Source organism: Somniosus microcephalus, chromosome 19, assembly GCF_052327205.1.
Source record: "Somniosus microcephalus isolate GS21.2 chromosome 19, FLI_Smic_1.0, whole genome shotgun sequence".
Lineage (NCBI taxonomy): Eukaryota > Metazoa > Chordata > Chondrichthyes > Squaliformes > Somniosidae > Somniosus > Somniosus microcephalus.
Window position 1 is genome coordinate 66,486,012 of NC_141005.1, and position 20,101 is coordinate 66,506,112.

Here is a 20,101-nt window from a genome sequence, read left to right on the forward strand (position 1 = left end):
TATTCTCTTCAATGCAAAATATACAAAAAATAAGCAATTAGATTAGTATGTGTTTAAATTAATAACTACGGATGTGTTTGAAATTCATAGGTTCCCAAACCTAAGTGTAGCTACTGAATTAATCATTTTTTGCACCCGGAACCTTTGTCCTGACCCCGATTTGTCCTCGGAGCGCTGCGTCCGCGGCGCGTAGCTTTCTGGGGAGCGCTGAGAGTGTTGCTCCCTTCCGGCGGGAGCGGAGCGAGAGGCCGGGGCCGCCCCGGGACAGTGACACCGAGACCGAGTGAGGTGCAGCTTGAACCCCAGGCATCGCGACCCAGCATGAAGCTGCTCAAGCCGGCTTGGGTCCATCACAATGGTGAGCGGCTGCGAGGATGGGCTGGGAGAGGCGCGGGGAGCTGTGCAGTGACGGGAGGATGTGTAAGGGCAGGGTGAGCTGGGACTGGGACAGTGGAGGGAGGGAGCCAGGAAGGGCTGGGAGTTGCAGGAGGGTGAATGGGATTGTGGTAGAGATAGAAGTCTGGGCTGGAATAGAGATGAGTGGAAGTGGATGGTGGGACCCTGAATGGGGACCTGCAGATCTGAACGGGGACATGGAGATCTGAACGGGGACCTGGCGATCTGAACGGGGACATGGCGATCTGAACGGGGATCTGGGGATCTGAACGGGGACATGGCGATCTGAACGGGGATCTGGGGATCTGAACGGGGACATGGCGATCTGAACGGGGACATGGGGATTTGAACGGGGACCTGGGGATCTGAGTGGGGATCTGAGTGGGGACCTGGGGATCTGAGTGGGGACCTGGGGATCTGTCTGAATGGGGACATGGAGATCTTGCAGTCCAAGAACCTGAATGGAGACACGGAGACCTGAATGAGGACATGGAGATCTTGGGGCCCCAGAGCTAGAATGGGCGATGGAGACCTAAGGGTCAAAGAGCCAGAATGGGTGATGGGACAATAAGACCCCACAGGGAGTCTGAAGGAGTAGCGATGGGATACAAAGGTCTGCCTGGGTATCCAGAGGGGCAGCAGTGGTCTACAGAAACCTGACTGTGGATACAGAGGGATTGGGGTCAGGGGTGGGTATTGTACAATATATGTACTGCTAGACCTCAAAGATTGGGTATGGAATGGGCCGGTGATCCACAGGGATTATGCGCTTGTGTCAAGAAACTATGGGACTACAAGAATCCAGTGAGAGGCTTTTGTGGAACAGTAGGTGGGAAGTGCAGTGCTGGAGTTGAACTAATGTGTACAAGCACCTAGAGAAGGAATAGGATTGAGATGAGAGATTAGAAGAAATCCAGCAGCTGGGCCATGACTTCTAAACGTTTCTGTTACTGGTATGACTTAATTTTTCATTTTTGTTGTGTGACTTGTATGATTTCAGTTGCTCTGTGGAGTCACATTGGGCAGTTAGCAAGACTCCTAACTCTGCAAAGAAAAACTTGCATGTTTATAATGTTTAGAAAACATGTCATTCAAATAGGGCACTTAGAGGGGGGGGGGGTCTTTCCTCCCTAAACCCCTCCTCCTTTTAAGACGCTCCTTAAAACCTACCTCTGTGACTAAGTATTTGGTCACCTGACCTAATGCCTCCTTTGACTCGGTGTCAATTGTTGTCTACATTCCTGTGAAGCGCCTTGGGAAGTTTCGCTATGTTAAAGGTGTTATGTAAATATAAGTTGTCTGTCTGGGATGTTCTTAAAATAGACCAGTGTTTACTGCTTTAAGTTCTTGCAGTTACTGTTTGATCTGACTGTGGATCCAGTGGGATTGGGGTCAGGGGTGGGTATTGTAAAAAATATGTACTGCTGGACCTTAAGGATTGGGTATGGAATGGGTCGGTGATCCACAGGGATTATGCGTTTGGGACAAGAAACTATGGGATTACAAGAATTCAGTGAGAGGCAAAGGCATCTGAAATCTTTGAGATACTTGAAACGGTTTATGCAGCTTTGATTTTTTTAAATAAATAGAGCTGACTACTGCTTGCAAATTTACTTAGTCTATTTTTAATTCAAAGCTCTTGATTTTAATTACCTATTACTTTCTTGTGCTGAAATCAAATTAAGTGCTGTTTTATTTCTGAACATACTATTTCCTAAATGGTGAACGATTGGGGAATGCAGATGCTCAAAGGGACCTGGGTGTCCTTGTACATGAGTCACTGAAAGTGAATGTGCAGGTGCAGCAAGCCATTAGGAAGGCAAATGGTATGCTGGCCTTCATTACAAGAGGATTTGAGTACAGGTGTAAAGAAGTCTTACTCGAATAATATAAGGCCTTGGTGAGACCACACCTGGAGTACTGTGTACAATTTTGGTCTCCTTACCTAAGGAAGGATATACTTGCCATTGAGGGAGTGCAACGAAGGTTCACTGGATTGATTCCTGGGATGGCGGGACTGTCGTATGAGAAGAGATTGAGTAAACTAGGCCTGTATTCTCTTGAATTCAGAAGAATGAGAGGGGATCTCATTGAAGCATACAATATTATTACAGGGCTTGATAGGATGGATGCTGGGAGAATGTTTCCCTTAGCTGGGGAGTCTAGAACCAGGGGCCACAGCCTTAAGATAAAGGGTAGACCATTCAGGACTGAGATGAGAAGAACTTTCTTCACACAGAGGGTGGTGAATCTTTGGAATTCTCTACCCCAGAGGGCTGTGGAGGCTCAGTCATTGGGTATATTCAAAACAGAAGTCGATAGATTTCTGACTAGTAAGGGCATCAAGGGATATGGCGATAGGGCCGGTGAATGGAGTTGAGGCAGAAGATCAGCCATGATCTCATTGAATGGCGGAGCAGGCTCGAAGGGCCGAATGGCCAACTCCGGCTCCTATTTTCTTATGCTCTTATACAAACAATGACCGACAGGTGAAGACTGTCTGGTCCATCGAGCCTGTCCCACGCAATTGCGATACCTTGTGTATCACAATATATACACTCTCCACCCCACCTGAAACCATGTGATCTCCTGGGAGTGGCGAAAAACTGGATTAAAAAACACAGGACAATTGGGGGGGGGAAGAAAATTGGAAATTCTTCTCCGACCCAACTAGGCGATCGAAACTAGTCCAGGAGATCACTCTGTCCCTGAATTCCCTGAAGTGCCTACCTTCTGTAAGAGGTGACCGCCGCCCCAGCCAGAAACAAATCCAGCTCCCGCTTGAAGGAATTCAGCGAGTCCGCATCCACCACATGGCAGCCTGGTCCAGAGGTCCAGTATTCTCTTGGAAAAGAACCACCTCCTGACATCTAACCTAGATCTAGCCTTATACAACTTAAATTTATTAGCCCTGGTCCCGCCTAACCTGTTTAATTGAAATAAACTGTCAGCTGGAACACAATCTATTCCCTTCATTATCTTATGAACCTCAATCAGATCCCCCCCATAGTCTACGTTAAGTGTAGAGTCCCAACTCTTTTAGCCTATCTTGATAACTCGGATGCTTTAGACTGGGAATTAGTCTAGTGGCCCTCCTCTGCACCCTTTCCAAAGCCTCAACATCAGCCACCATGTGAGGAGGCCAAAATTGGACACGGTATTCCAAGTGAGGCCTGAGTTGCTTAATTTGAATGATTACATCATTTGTTTTTTTGTGCAAAATAATAGAAGTAGACTGTAAAAGCCGAGGAAGACCAATGAAGTGCTGGCTAGACAATGTCAAGAGTGACTTGTCACAGAAAGAGATACAGATGACTGAAGTGGCCAAGCTAGTTCACAGTGGACAGCAATGGAGTGAATTCATTCGACCACGTCGTCGCTGTGGAGCTGACGGACGGGAATTTAGTCGTAGTAGACTGCAGTTCCTCTCCCCTCAACTGTTGGGAATGGTTTAAATCGAGCAGTTAAATCTGAGCAGTTCATACAACTCCCAAGCTGCTCAAGGGGAGGCAAGTTCCCATGTAACTCCTCAACTGAAAGAACCCGACATTCTGTCAAACCCTGTGACATTTTGCATCATAATTGCATCATAACCTAACAGAAGCAAGCAAAAACCCATATAGGATTATACTTGCTGGCTGGTGGAGGATTGCAGGCAATAATTTAATCTGAGGAGTCAGGTGGCTAACGAAGCAAGATTGAGTCTTGTGATTCATGAAGTCAGATGAAGCCCTTGATAATCTTTATAATCCGTTTACACCCACACAGTATTTATTTTGCTCAATGTGTTGCTTTATATTGATTATAGCTTATGGGCTTGTCTCAGAAAGGGGCTGAAGAAATGTATATGTTTTCTGCACTTTGAACTTGCTGTTGTGTTGTCAGCATCAAACTCCAAAGGGAAGATTAATCCAGGGTGCAGAATGTTTAATGTGATGTCAGTCTACTAAATGTGTTGTATCACTTGCAGTTACATAATGCCTTTTAACATAGAAAGATGTCCTAAGGCCCATCACAGAGGCATGAGGGGGGAGAAAAAATGGACATTGAGCCAAAGGAGATATTAGATGGGGGTGACCAAAAGTTTGGACAATGAGGTCTGTTTTATGGAGGGTCTCAAAGGTGAGAGGAAGGCAGAGAGGTTTAAGGAGGGCGTTCCAGAGAATGGGACCCAAGTGGCTGGTGGCATTGCCAACAATGGTGGGATGAAGGAGGGGGGAATGTCCAAGAGGCTGGAACTCGGTTGGGGGGGGGAGGGAAGGCTTGTAGGGCAGGAGGAGGTTACAAAGATAGGGCGGCATGAGGTCTTGAAGGGATTTAACCATCTCATGTGGGTTTGAAATGCTTCCTGCTGTACTGGAGCCTTAGAACTACCCAGTTAGTTAAGAGAGCACGGGGCAAATTGGCGCCATGTGGAGGGTTTAATGGATGTTCATGTGTATAAACTCTGCCTATTATAATAATTAGAAAAGGTTGTACTATATCCACTTGAACTGTGGAAAAAAAGTCAAAAACTTGGTTGCGTTTGGTGAGAGCTTTTTAAGATGTGTAACGCTAGGGTGAAGTATTGGTTACGGTTATGCCATTAGTAGCGAGATCATTTTGAGGTGACATAATGTACATTAGCACTGCAGTGTGTCAGCTTGGCTCAGTTGGTAGTCTTGACTCTGGGGCAGGGGATTGTGGGTTCAGGTCCTACATAGATAGATACATAGATACATACATAGAAGATAGGAGCAGGAGTAGGCCATTCGGCCCTTCGTGCCTGCTCCGCCATTTAATGAGATCATGGCTGATCCTTTAATTCAGTATCCCGTCCCCGCCTTCTCTCCGTAACCCTTAACCCCTTTTGCCCGTAGAAATATATCTAATTCCCTCTTAAATATATTTAATGAGCTGGCGTACACTGCCCTCTGTGGCAATGAGTTCCACAGGTTCACCACTCTCTGAGTGAAGAAATTCCCCCTCATCTCTGTCCTAAATGGTTTAGCCCTTATCCTTAAATTATGTCCTCTAGTTCTGTTCTCACCCGCCAAGGGAAACATTCCTTCTGCATCCAGTCTGTCTAGACCTGTCAGAGATTGAGCTATGAAGGAGTAAGCTTTGAAGAATTCAACTTCATAAGGGGATTATCAGAAAGGGATCGACAGGCTTTGAAATTGTCCAGTTAAAAATATCAAAGCGCTGTGCTGGACTGAAAAAAAATCAGCAAGGACCCCCACTCCTGATTGCTATCGGTAATTCTTGCTGAAAAATGTTTGTGGCCATTGGGTTAGGATCAGGCTCAGCTTGGATTTCTGCCCCACCTTGGTCGAATACCTATCCATGATCACTGTTGAGAGTCGCACGTAAAGATTGGTCACTTGGGTGAGGTAATGGAAGATGGGCTGGCATGCTTGGGAACTTAGGCCAGCAAGAGCCAGCACCTTCAGGTGAGGTGTGGATAAAAGGAGAGGAGGAGTAGAACGTTAATTATTTCCTATCTACATATCCTGACCCCCTGTTTGCTAATTTTAACTTTATAGCTTTCTCTAGTTATGCCTCTGTATGAATCAACTGGAACATAATCTTTACTGTGATTTATACTTTGGTGCTCTTCCAAACCTTGGGTTTAACATTTTACCATGCTAATGCATTTGTCCATGAATCTTGAAATAATGTTCTAGATTTTGCTGTTAGTTTAAAAAAAAATTCTTAGTTTGCTGTCGGACCTTTCCTTAATTCACACGTTGGGAATAAACAACTGAAGCCTTGTTTTTACTGCGGAGTTTCAGGCATGGCTGCTGCACTTGCGGTTGTGTCTTTGTATTGACAAACGGAGTGTGTCATGAGTCAGTTCTGCCGTGGCCGTTGTAGGCAAATACAAGTGATTTTGACAAGTCGGTAAGTTGTTAGATCGTGTGAGCCCTTAAATCGGCCCAGCGTTGCATTTTGTTTGAGTGTAAGATTCTTTAAGTGTTGGTCTGTGGCAGGGCTTGTTGCCCCCGGTTAGCCTAAGGTTAACATCTGCAGTCATTTTGACTATTGACTCGATTATAATCACATGGTGTTGTCATTTAAAAGTGAATTTTGAAGGGACTGTAAGATGCATGTCTTGTGAGTTTTGGTTCAGTCTATTGCTTTTCCATCACTTAAAGATGATTTACGACATAACTGGGGCACCCCAGTGTCTTCAGATTTCTGTATTCATTGACTTACTAGCATATTACTTCTGTTGCTGATGACTATAACAAATGCTTTCTGCAGTAGTAGTGCTGTTTTTCTTTTTGAGCAGCTGATGCTATCTTTCCAAAGTTAGGACCGATGGCCTTCTGGAATGTGTCATTAAACAGGGAGCCCTCCCAACAGGTTTGAGAACCACTGATTTTGGAAGGCGTATACTTAGTGTTACTGGGAGAAAGCGTTTATCTAGATTAGCCATGATCTCATTAAATGGCGGAACAGGCTCGAGGGGCCGAATGGCCTACTCCTGCTTCTATCTTCTATGTTTCTATTACCTATTCCTGATGGAGCTGTAGATGTATCTAATCTATCAAGAGAGTTAAAGTTTTTATTTTTCCCTTTGAAGTGCTCTTGGATATTTGTGTTTGTTAAAGGCACTATATAGGTGCAAATTGTTGTTCGTTTCTCTTAGTGAGCGGTGCTTGAATATCGTGTTGTACTCCTGTTGCAGTGAGGAGTGTGGTATGAGGGCATGTCTATGATCTTGGGTACGGTGAGCTCAAAAGCATTCCACAAGCATCAACTCATGATTTACTTTTAAAGATCTGACCTCCCAAGTACTCGATTGATTGGGATGGGGGCCTCCTGACCTCTGATATTCTCAAGCTCTTGCCCGGAATATGCTTAATAAACCGGAGTGCCTTATTTCCACAGCAGATCCCACTGGACTGTAGTCCTTGACCAAGCTGTGGTTATTTTTATTTGTTCATTACATTATCGGTGAATATTTGTAAGAATTTACTTTGAGGGATGATCATGCCGCTGAATGGAGTTGTCTTTTGGATGAGATGTTAAACCTCTCAGGTGGGCGTGAAAGATCCCATGGCACTACTTGAAGAGGAGCAGGGGAGTTCTCCCCAGTGTCCTGGCCAATATTTCTTCCTCAACCAACATCACTAAAACAGATTATTTGGTCATTATCAGATTGTTGTTTGTGGGATCTTGCTGTGCGCAAATTGGCTGCTGTGTTTCCTGCATCACAGCAGTGACTACACTCCAAAAGTACTTCATTACCTGTGAAGCGCTTTGGGATGTCCTGACCTCGTGAAAGGCGCTATATTTCTTGCACTTAGCAGCAGCACTTGGTCCTTGATGCTTCCAGTTCAGATATATCATCAGTTACATACAGGGTGAAGCAACTTCTGCTTTGCTCCGACAGCTCACTTAACCCTAATTGCAGAACAAGATTGCCTGCGGCACCAGTAAGAATGCTTCCATTGCTCCCACCAGCCTATTCACTGAGTGAGATTTGAAATTTAGTCTCAAATAATGGAAAGGGTTGATGAAGGTAGTGTGATTGATGTGTACATGGATTTTCAAAAGGCATTCGAAAAGTATAGCATAATAGACTTGTTTGCAAAACTAAAGCTGATGGGATTAAAGGGCCAGTGGCTGCATGGGTACAAAATTGGCTTGGGGACAGAAAGCAGAGAGTAGCGGTGTTTTTCAGACTGGAGGGAAGTGTGCAGTGATGTTCCCCAGGGGGTCGGTGTTGGGACCACTGCTTTTCTTGATATTTATTAATGACCTGAACTTTGGTATACAGGCCATAATTTCAAAGTTTGCAGATGACCTGAAACTCTGATATATAGTAAACAGTGAGGAGGATAGTAACAGATTTCAGGAGCACATAGACAGCCTGTTGAAATGGCAGATGAAATTTAACACAAGTGTGAAGTGATTTCTTTTGGTAGGAAGAATGAGGAGAAGCAATATAAACTAAATGGTACAATTTTAAAGGGGCTACAGGAACAGGTAGATCTGGGGGTGTACGTACCCAAATCTTTGAAGGTGGCAGGACAAGTTGGGAAGGCCGTTAAAAAGGCACACGGGATCCGTGGCTTTATAAATCGAGGCATAGAGTACAAAAGCAAGTTACCTTTATAAAACACTGGTTATGTCCCAGCTGGAGTACTGTGTTCAATTCTGGGAACCACACTTTATGAAGGATGTCAAGACCTTGGAGAGCGTGCAGAGGAGATTTACTCGAATGGTACCATGAGGTAGAGGGCAGAGAAGAGTTGATAGAGGTGTTCAAAATCATGAAGGGTTTTGACAGAGTAAATAAGGAGAAACTGTTCCCAGTGGCAGAAGGTTGGTAACCAGAGGTCACAGATTGAAGGTGGCTGGCAAAAGAACTAGAGGCGAAATGAGGAAATTTTTTTACGCAGCGAGTTATGATCTGGAATGCATTGTCTGAAAGAGTGGTGAAGCAGATTCAATAATAACTTTCAAAAGGAAATTGGATAAATACTTGAAGTGGAAACATTTGCAGTGCAATGGGGAAAGAGCAGGGGAGTGGGACTAATTGGATAGCTCTTTCAAAGAGGTACGATGGGCTGAATGGCTGTATGATTCTAAGCTGCAAATACTAGAAATACATAGCAGGCCTGTAAGTATCGGTAAAGAGAAAAGCTTGCTCTGATGAAGGCTACACATCCAAAATGCCATCACTAGTCTTTCCTCCTTGGAGATGCTGACCCGCATTTTCTAGATTTCTGCTTGAATTTTGAATCTATTTTTGGGAATCCGTTTGTCTGATTTAGTAAAACCACCATAGTACCCGGGATGAAAGGCAACGTACAGCGCAGCGTCCCCACTAACACCACCTCCCCTTTAAGGCAATGATGCTTTTAATATCATTATTCTGAAGTCGTGGATTTGCATTGCGGTTTAAATGTTCTGTAGCTGTTGGAAATGCAGATGAAGCGCGACGGGTGTGCTGGAACAGTTTATTGCAGGGTGGATGCAAACACATTCTCAAAGGAGAGGATTGGCTTTGAGTGTTGGGAGGAGCAGTACTGATCATGCAAAAGTACATACTCCTTGAAATTTCTACCCCCTTGGACTGTGTACCCTTGAATGAAATCTGATTCTGTTCTTTGGACAATGTAATCAGGAGCAATATACTTGGTGCGCTGGTAAATAGGGGCAGGAGTCGGGAGACTAAGTGCTTATAATAGCAGATGGGCCCCTCTTGCAAGGCTGTTCCAAATGATTTCTCAGCTTTGGCAGTGGTGGGGTCAAAAATGTCTAAATTTGAAGGTAGAACGGTGAGAGGAAGGCAATCCTAAGTTGACTACAAGGGTATGCCAGCGTTATGTTGTCTTTGAGCCATGTGGCCATGAGCCCAGTGTGTGCTTTCCATTTCAGCAAATATGCAGCATTGGCTAAAGGGTTGGGGGAGGTTATGCCAAATCGACGCTCGATTTGACCATTCCTAATATTTGTGTCTGAACTTTGCCCTTTCCTATCTGCATTTAGGGATGCATTTTTGTTTGCTCACCGGGTTGAGGAATGTTGGCATAGAGGAGTGGGACTTCTTTCCAACTTGAGACACCTATTGCCTGTACCAAACATTTCCAGATCAGATATAGCATGGTTAGGGATGGGGTGAAGTTCCTCGAATGCCTCAATAACATGCCTTAACCCCAAAGTGCAGCAGTGTGATGTTTCATTTTGTTCACCACCCATCCTGTGGCCTGTCTGACATCGCTGATTAATTTTATGCAATGTGGGCCCATGTCTACTAGGAGCTGGATTGAGACTGTCCAAGCGCATTTACATGTAACTGAGAGGATATTTCACCCTATCAGTCTGGACTGTATTCAACCTGTGGCCTCGGAGGTGAAAGGGCTTCTTCTTAGGCAATCCCTCGGAACCGAGGATGACTTGCTTCCACATTAAAAATGAGTTCGCAGGTGACTGATGAGTCCAATGCGGGACCTGCAGTCTCTGTCACAGGTGGGGCAGACGGTGGTTGAAGGGGCGGGTGTGTGGGGTGCTTGGGTTGACGTGCGCACCTTGCGCTGCCTGCGCTTGGCTTCCGCTTGCTCCCGGCGAAGAGACTCGAGGTGTTCGGCGCCTTCCCGGATGCTTCTCCACTTTGTGTGGTCTTGGGCCAGGGATTCCCAGGTGTCGGTGGGAATGTTACACTTTTTTTCAAGGAGGCTTTGAGGGTGTCCTTGAAGCGTTTCCTCTACCCATCTGGGGCTCTCTTGCCGTGCCGGAGCTCCGAGTAGAGCGCTTGTTTTGGGAGTCTCGTATCAGGCATGCGGGCAATGTGACCTGTCCATCGGAGCTGATCAAGTATGGTCAAAGCTTCGATGCTGGGGATGTTGGCCTGAGCAAGAACACTGACGTTGGTGCGTCTATCTTGCCAATGGATTTGCAGGATCTTGCGGAGGCAGCGTTGGTGGTACCTCTCCAGTGCTTTGAGGTGCCTGCTGTACATGGTCCATGTCTCTGTGGCATACAGCAGGGCGGGTATCACTGCTGCTCTGTAGGCCATGAGCTTAGTGCTGAGTTTGAGGTCCTGGTCTTCAAACACTCTCTTCCTCAGGCGACCGAAGGCTGCACTGGCACACTGAAGGTGGTGTTGGACTTCGTCGTCGACGTCTGCCCTTGTTGACAGTAGGCTTCCGAGGTATGGAAAGTGGTCCACGTTGTCCAAGGCCTTGTCGTGGATTTTGATAATCGGGGGACAGTACTGTGTGGCGGGGGCAGGTTGGTAGAGGACCTTTGTCTTACGGATGTTTAGTGTAAGGCCCATGCTCTCATACGCTTCGGTGAAGGTGTTGACAATGGTTTGGAGTTCGACCTCTGAGTGAGCGCAGACGCAAGCGTCGTCTGCATACTGTAATTTGACGACAGAGGATGGGACGGCCTTGGATCTGGACTGGAGGCGACGGAGGTTGAACAGTTTCCCGTTTGTTCTGTAAATTAGCTCCACTCCAGCGGGGAGCTTACTGAGGGTGAGATGGAGCACTGCAGCAAGGAAGATCGAGAAGAGCATTGGTGCGATGACACAGCCTTGCTTGACCCCGGTTCATACGTGAATTGGGTCTGTGGTGGAACCGTTGGTCAGGATCACGGCTTGCATGTCGTCGTGAAGCAGGCGGAGGATGGTGACAAACATTTGAGGGCAGCCGAATTTGAGGAGGATACTCCATAATCCCTCACGGTTGACAGTTTCAAAGGCCTTTGTGCGATCAAAGGCGGCCATGCACAGCGGTTGGTGCTGTTCCCTGCATTTCTCTTGTAATTGACGTGCGGTGAAGATCATGTCCATTGTGCCCCTTAGTAGGTGGAATCCGCATTGCGACTCTGGGCGGAGCTCTTCGGCCACTGGGAGAAGGCGATTGAGGAGGATTCTTGCGATGACTTTCCCTGTGGCAGACAGCAGGGAAACACCTGTGTAATTACCGCAATCGGACTTGTCACCTTTCTTGAAGATGGTCACAATTACGGCGTCTGAGTCTGGACTGTATTCAACCTGAGGCCTCGGAGGTGAAAGGGCTATGCACTAACTCACTGCACCGTATCATTTTTGAAATAATTTGTTGCCTTGGTTAATTCGCGGATGGTGTTACCAGCAAAAGTCATGGCATTTTTTTGCAATACTGCTTCTGTGGCACCTCAGCAAGTCAGAATAATACTGACGTTGCTGTGTCAGAGTATGTTGAAGTTTTGATACGTGTAATGGAGTAGTAGCACGTGACTCTGCCTACGCTCACCAGCCCAGTGAGTTCCCAATCTCGGCTGTGCTGGTGTTGGGATACTGAGCAGATAGCAGTAACAATCCCATCTTCAGAGCATGCTAAGTCACTGAGATAGGAAAAGGAGCAGGCTGTTCAGCTCCACAGCCTGCACTGCCATTCAGTTAGATCATGTCTGATCTGTACCTCAATTCCATTTACCTGCCTTCGCTCCATATCCCTTGATGCCCTTGCCTAACAAAAATCTATTGATCTCCATCTTGAAAGCTCCAGAGTTTTGGGGGGGGGGGGTGCGGAGGAGATTCCAGATTTTTACTACCCTTTGTGTGGAAAAAGTGCTTCTTGATTTTCCCTCCTAAATGGCCTGGCTCTAATTTTAAAATCATGCCCAGTCATTCTTGATTTCCCCCACTAGAGGAAATAGTTTCTCCGTACGTACTCTTATTGATTCCTTTTAACATTTTAAACACCTCAATCAATCTACCCCTCAATCTTCTATATTCAAGGGAATACAAGCTAAGTTTATGTAATCTGTCCTCACAATTTGTCCCTCTGAGTCTTGGTATCATTCTGGTGAATCTGCCCTCGACCCCCTCCAAGCTGCAGTGCCCAAATATGAAAGCAGTACTCCAGATGGGGTCTGTCCAAGGCTCTGTACGGCTGAAGCATTACTTCCATCCCTTTGTATTCCAGCCCCCTTGAAATAAAGGCCAACATTCCAGTAGTCTTTCTGACTGCTTTTTGCACCTGTCTACTAGATTTAAATGATTTGTGCAATTGGGTGACCAAATCCCCTTGCTCCTCTACAGTTCCTAGTTTCTCACCATTTATAAAATACTCTGATTTATCTTCCTTAGATTCAAAGTGCATGACCTCACACTTGCCCACATTGAACACCATCTGCCATAGATTTGCCCACTCACTTAATCTGTCCGTGTCCCTTTGCAACTTCCTGCTCCCATCAGCACTACTTCCTGTCCCTCCTGATTTAGTGTCATCTGCAAACTTGGATAAACAGTGCAGCTCTCTTCCTGCATCTGAGTCATGAATAAGTATGGTGAAACGTTCAGGCTCCATAACAGATTCCTGGGGAACACCACATGTCACATCCTGCCAATCTGAATATATACCCTTTATTATCCCTGCTCTCTGTCTCCTAACCAATTTCCACTTTTTCCAATAATCTTTTGTGTGGACCCTTATCGAATGCCTTCTGGAAGTCCATATCAATAACATCCATTAACACTCCTTTGTCTACCTTTATTAGTGACTGTCTCAAAGAATTTAACTAAATTAGTCAGACATAACTTAGTCATGCTGGCTCCCTCTGATCAGCTCAATTTGTTCAAGTGCTCAATCACTCTATCTCTAATGACCGATTCTAGTAGCTTGCCCATAACTGACTTTAAACTGACAAGCCTATAGTTGGCTGGTTTCTCTCTCCCAGCTTTTTAAATAATGGAGTGACATTAGCAATTTTCCAGTCTAATGGCACAATTTCCAAATCATGAGACCTTTGAAAGCTTATAACTAATGCTTCTGCAATTTCTTCACTTACTCCTTTTAATACTATGGGCTGGAAACCATCATGTCCTGGAGATTTCTCTATTCTATATCCCATTATTATTATTTTCTCCATTAGCATCTTTAGAAAATAATATTGAATACAAACTCCTCCCCTTAATTTATTTTTAGTTGTCCTTCTATCTCTGGTATTTTATCCTTTTCATCTACTGTGAAAACAGATGCAAAGTACTTGTGTAATAAATCTGCCATTACCTTGTTACCTATTACCGTATTACCTATGTTTGTCTTCAATGGGCCCACATCGCCCTTCGCCGCATTTATATATTTTTACTATTAGCCTTCATATTACTTGCAAGTTTTTTTTCATGCATCCTTCTTGCAGCTCTTAATGGCCCAGAATTTGCGGTGGGTAATGACCCTGAACTGTCAGCGTTTGCCACCATTACCCCTCTGAAACTGACCGCAACTTCAGGATTTAACGCATGCACCTCCAAATGCGGAAATCCCGAAGTTGTGGTCAGTCATTCACTGCTCTGACACAGGCTGCACTGTGGATCCTTCACCCCCTCCCCTCTCTCCCCCCCCCCCCCCCCCCCCCCCCCCAAAATAGCTGGTAATCAGGGAAATCAGTGAAACTGATGAAAACGTGGGCTTTTCCGCAGTAATATCGCTGTTAAATACCCCGTTAAAAGTTAGGCCTTGTTGGAATAGGTGTAATTGGGGTTTTAGCAGCATATTGACTGCTAGACAAACGCTCTGGCCCTGAAAAACTCATTTTTATATTTGTGGAGTGTCAAATTTCTCCATTATGATAAAATTTACAATCATTGTATCTCAGCTTCTACCTTATCCCCATGTGAAAGTCCCAAGCTTTATTTCGCTCTCTGTAACATTTTTAAAATGTGCGGATAAAAGCAGCTTCTCATTTCCTGGTTTGCTGTCTGTGAGAATTTGTCAATGTGATTGGCTGCTTAGACAGCTTGTTGACGTCACTGCAGCATCGCCATAGGAATCCCCTATTCACAGCGCTGCAATCAATTACACATCAAAAAAGGCAAACTTCTCGCCACAGATTGCGAGATGTCTGTGGGCACCTTTCTTCGGGGCCAGCGGCGAGCGCCTTTGCTTCACCACTGACCGCAAATTACGGGCTAGTATTTTTTTGCGGCCATTTGTTGTATTCCATATTTCTCCCAGTCCACTGGATTACTACTTTTCTTGGCATTTAGCTTAATACTGCATCTTACCTCTCATGTTGACCATGGTTACGTGACTGTACAAGTGGAATTTCTGACCTTTAGAGGTATTGTATTGTACTAAATACTTCTTTGAATAACTCCCACAGTTTTCCTGTAGGTTTACCTGTTAACAGCTTAGCCCAGTTTAATATGTTCACCGTACACCTCTTTCCTTCAAAGTTAGCCTTATCTAACTTTAAAACCTTAGTTAGTGCGTGATCTTTCTCCTTCTCGAATTAAATGTCAAACTCTATGATTTGGTCACTTTTTACAAGATGCTCCCTTGCTGTCAGATTATTCATTAATTCTGATTTGTTACTCAGTTGTAAGTCAAGTATGGCCTGTTTCCTTGTCTGTTCTAAAACATATTGTTCCAGAAAACTGTCCTGGATGCACTCTTAATTCATTGCTTTTACGACTTGAGCTTTTTTGCATCTCCCAATCCATGTGAAAATTAAAATCTCCCATTGTAGCCACTTTGACTTTACTACATGCTACTCTGATCTCCGTATTTATGCATCCCACTACTGCATCACTGCTGTGAGGAGATCTGTCGACACCTCCCACCAGCATCTTGCATCCTTTGCTGTTTCTTAATTCTACCCAGAGTCTTTCCAATGCCTGCTCACCTTTATTGATATCCTTTCTTTCAACTATTGTAACATTGGCCCCGAATTTCCGATTGGAGGCTTCCTGCGGGCGGCTGCCTCCGATCGGGGAAAAAAATCTACGAACTTACCTGCTGGTTCCGTAGATCCCGAGGCTTGCGATCCTGGGCCTCTCCTCTTCGAAATGCGTAGAGGCCCAGGTATCCCAGGGGCGCATGCGGTTCGCAAGCGTCCCTGGGATCACGTGGGCCAGGCAAACCAATGAAAGAAGAGAATCCCCCTTCATGCTTTTGACAGTTCCGTACGGACAGAACTGTCAGAAGTATGAATGGAGATCACATTTAAAAACACACAAACATTAAACAAATTTTAAAATACCATTACATGATTAAAATTAATTAAAATGCCATTTAATTAAATATTTTAAACAGATTTAATTTTTTCCCCAAAAGATTTAATGTTTTTATGGGGCTAAAAATAAACTTAACTCATTTATAAATTAAAAATATTCTTCAAAAAGGTATCAAATTTCATTTTTCTATTTTTTTAAAAACTCTTAAGCTGGTAAAAGTAGGCCTTGCGCCTGCTTTTACCAGGCGTAAGAATTTGACAGTCATTCAGCGGGTGGAAGTTGTGCAAAAAGCGCAACTCTCCACCCGCAGAGGCCCTTTTCTTGGGCATGCATGCGGATGATCTGTCAAGAGAATTCTTGACCGATCGCAAGTGCCGGGTTTCAGCGCATGCCTAAACCCGGAACTTGCGCGGCCCCTACGGGTGCGTAGAAACCTCGTAGGCACCCGTGGGGGTCGGAAAATCCGGCCGATTGTATTTTAGCAATATTGTTACTCTGCTGCCTCCTTTCCCCATTTCTCTCTCCTTTCTAAATACCGTATAACCTGGAACATTAAGTTCCCATTCCTGCCCAGCTTGTAGCCTGGTCTCTGCAATAGCTACTACGTCATACCATTTGAACTGAATTTGAGCTTCTAATTCGCTTGTCTTAGTCCATATGCTATGTGTGTTTGTTTAGAGAACTCTGATTTCGTTAACAGGCCCTGCTTTACCCATATGCGGCGATGTTCCTCTCATAGTTCCTAAGATACCACACTTTGTTATTTTTCAGCACTTAAGCTTTATTTATATCTTGTATATTACCAATTCCTATACTATTATCTGAACTTTGGTTTTTTATATAACTCTTTTTGCACTCTGAGCTTTGTTCTCATCCCATCAAGTCGTAAAGGCAATGAATTTATAGAGTGTATCCAGGACACATTTCTGAAACAATATGTTTTAGAACTGACCAGGGAACAGGCCATACTGAACTTAGTACTGAGTAACGAGCCAGAATTAATTGATATAATCTGACAGTGATGGCGCATCTTGCAAACAGTGACCATTTTATGATAAGAGTTTGACATTAATTTTGAGAAGGATCAAGCTGTGTCACTTCGTGTATTAATACCAGAATCAAAAATTACACTTGTGCCAACACGCTTCAGTGTTTGATTTGCTTCTTGTGAGATGCTCTTTTTGTTAACTTCAGTACCCGCATTACTGCCTACACTTGAAACAGACCTATAACTACCAGCACTTCACCCTTGTGCTATACCATTCAAACTGCTCTCTCTGGTTGCAACCCAGCTTTGGAAGAAGAAAGAGCATGATTGTACTGTCGGGTGTTTTCACATTTTAAGTGTATGTTGTATGAACATTTGACACACCCAAGATAAGACTTTACTGAAATCCTAGTGATGGAGTATTGTAAGGTTCTGAATAGGCTGTTCAGTGGAGTCTTGGGTTGCTGTCTTGAATTTATTTGAATGACAGGTTTTGGCCAAAACACAAAAAGTCCTGTCGCTCAGTAGTAAACGAAGGTCAGTATGTGAAAAAGGAAAGACAATTTAATGTTTTTGGCGGGGATGCTTCATTTATTTGGATGAAAGTTGTTCACTTGAGTCAGTAACCTGATCAGCCTGCTGTGTGTTTCTAGCATTTTCTGTTATTATTTCAGATTTCCTCTATTCACAGCTTTTCTTTGTGTGGTGTAGTTGAAGTCTTATGGGCCTATACTCTCTGGAGTTTCGAAGAATGAGAGGTGATCTCATTGAAACATATATGATTCTGAGAGGGCTTGACAGCAATGTTCCCTCCAATTTTTTTTGTACTGAGCGGGCCACAAACTCCTTTGAGCGTGACCTTTTTGTCCGTGAGCAAATTTTAACACAACTTTTACAGCAACCATTTAAAAGCATATATACAGTAATGACATATTGCCACCCCACCATCTCAAATCATGAGACAATCAGACAAGGTTCTATACAAGTTTAGCATAACTTCTCTGCTTTTGAATTCTATTGCTCTAGAAATGAACCCCAGTGCTTTATTTGCACTTTTATGGCTATTTTAGCCTGCATTACCACTTTTAATGATTTTTAAATCTATACCCCTAGATCCCTTTGTACCTCTACCCCATTTAGAATCTTATTCGAAGGAGTAGGTAATCTCCTTATTCCTCCTACCAAAATGCACCACCTCACACTTGTCTATATTGAAATTTATTTGTCATTTACATGCCCATTCTGCAAGTTTGTTTACGGTAGAATTAATTAAAAGCTTCTAGTTCATCATGTACAAACTCTATTTTAAAAAATGACTTGTCGGAAATGACTGGGATAATAATGCATTAACACTTCAGAAACATCACTCAGTTACACGGTTATGCATCGACAAACAGTCCAAAAGCCCAAGGTGAGCTGAAAGAGGCATATCTATTTGTGTACAGGAAACTTTGTGCTATCCGGCACCGACTGGACCGAGCTGTTGCCGTTCCCTCAAAACTGCCAGACACTCCAGCGCTAATGTTGAAGCATACGGAGCTTTTCAGCTCCGTGTGAATCAATAAACCCTGTTGCTTAGCAACAGCTCCTAAACAGTCGGCAAGCGTCTCTAGCTGAAGCTGTTGCTTAGCTACAGACCCTGCAGAGCTTGACTGTTGAGAAAAAAGCAACGAAAAGAAAAAAAACGGCTCCTGATTTTTGCCGGTGGCTCGAGCTTGCCGGACATTTAGCCTGCGGATAACACAAAGTTTCCTGTAGTTTGTATTAATTTTAAAGTTTTCAACGTATTAGCCCATCCCTCATGTTACTATAGCAGAGGCTGCAGAAACAGCTGGAACAGTGGCTTTCCTATGGTGCTGACGTGTTGTACGTCCACTTAAGTAATTAGAATATTAACCACAATGCAATCAGACAATCAACAAATATTCTTTAGTTCACAGTATTAAAAAGAATTGAACAAAAACGGGTATCCATATTTCCAACTTCAATCACTTCCATTAATAAACGTGGTCTTCTTAAACCAGTGGTGCACCCCCCATGTAACATGTCAGAAATGCAGCACCTATTCACAAGTGCAGAAAAACACAGACACAATTTGCGCCACCAAATTAAAAACAAAAAGCAGGAAAAGCTACGATTTAACAGAAATAAACATTCATCCTTCTTCCTGGACAGGAGAACCAATCAGACTGACTTGGAAATGTTTACTAATATGGTGACGTAAAGATGTTAATTTACGAATTTCGCTTCTAATGTTTTTCTCTCAACAATATTAATCCCTGCTCTTATCACGAAAAGTGTTGAATTATTTTAGGTACTTCCCAATTAAATAGTGGGAAACAAACTTCATTGTACTCTCAATTTGTAATCTCCTATTTCAAACATTTATACCAAATCAAAATTGTACATTATCAGTTTAATTAAAGTATTTTCTGTGTCTTAATCAATAAACAAATTGTAGTTTCTTCTGAAGTAACTTCTTGCAACTTCTATACATCGTTACATAACTCGCGTTTCTATTAACACTCCACTAAACGTTTAAGAGGAAATCTACATTTACATTATTCCTGGGACTTGTTAGAATGCTAGAACAACAGACGAAATAAAATGGTTTGTGTTTTTTCCCCCTCTTTTAGCTCTCTTCCTAAACGTCTTACTTAAAAAAAAAAAAAAAATATATTAATATGTATCTTCCCCGTCCTCCCCCTCCTCAACCGCATGTTTGTGTAAAGCTACTTACTTCAGTCGATCGTTGCAAAATCAAATACTGAAAAATTTCAATTTTAAGATGTTTTAAGCATTTCAGACCCTCTTTAAAAGCATTTGGACTTTAAGACCTGGTTGAAACTTGTTCAGATGAGGGGAAAATTTATTTTGTTTGTTCTCTTCTTCCGAAAAATCAATATTTGAAACTTGGGGGGAGGGGGGAAACACTCATTTTTTGTGAAAAGGTCCATTAAAATCTTTAAATTATTTCAAATATCGTGTGAAAGGTTTCTCTTTCACTCTTCAATACTGTCATTAAACATACAACAAAAAATATTAAAATAAACTCTAATTACAAACAGAGCTCAAATAAGAAAGTGAATAAAGTGGTTAAACTTCCTAAGAAGGCGGTGAGGTTATCTCCCCAGCCGTGGCGATGATTTGGCATCAGTTTTGCAGAAGTTGTTTCCTCTTTTTCTGCTGCCGTTCCCTCCGTCTCTCACAGACTCTGAGGTACAAACAGGGGCACAAACTTTTCCCCTCTCTCATAACATGATTTAAATAAC

The 20,101-nt window shown here is 43.7% G+C and overlaps 1 protein-coding gene across 3 annotated transcripts in view; it reads left to right on the forward strand.

Moving 5' to 3' along the window:
- Nucleotides 1–175: 175 nt before the first annotated feature.
- hira (histone cell cycle regulator a) overlaps nucleotides 176–20,101 on the forward strand; it is a 130,089-nt gene continuing 110,163 nt past the window's right edge. Inside the window, exon 1 of one of the 3 annotated variants that reach the window (XM_085961969.1) lies at nucleotides 176–358. In XM_085961969.1, coding sequence (XP_085818095.1) covers nucleotides 322–358 — 37 coding nt within the window. In that variant the 5' untranslated portion in view covers nucleotides 176–321. The remainder of the gene's footprint in view (nucleotides 359–20,101) is intronic. The other 2 variants (XM_085961968.1, XM_085961970.1) reach the window with 2 other exon arrangements.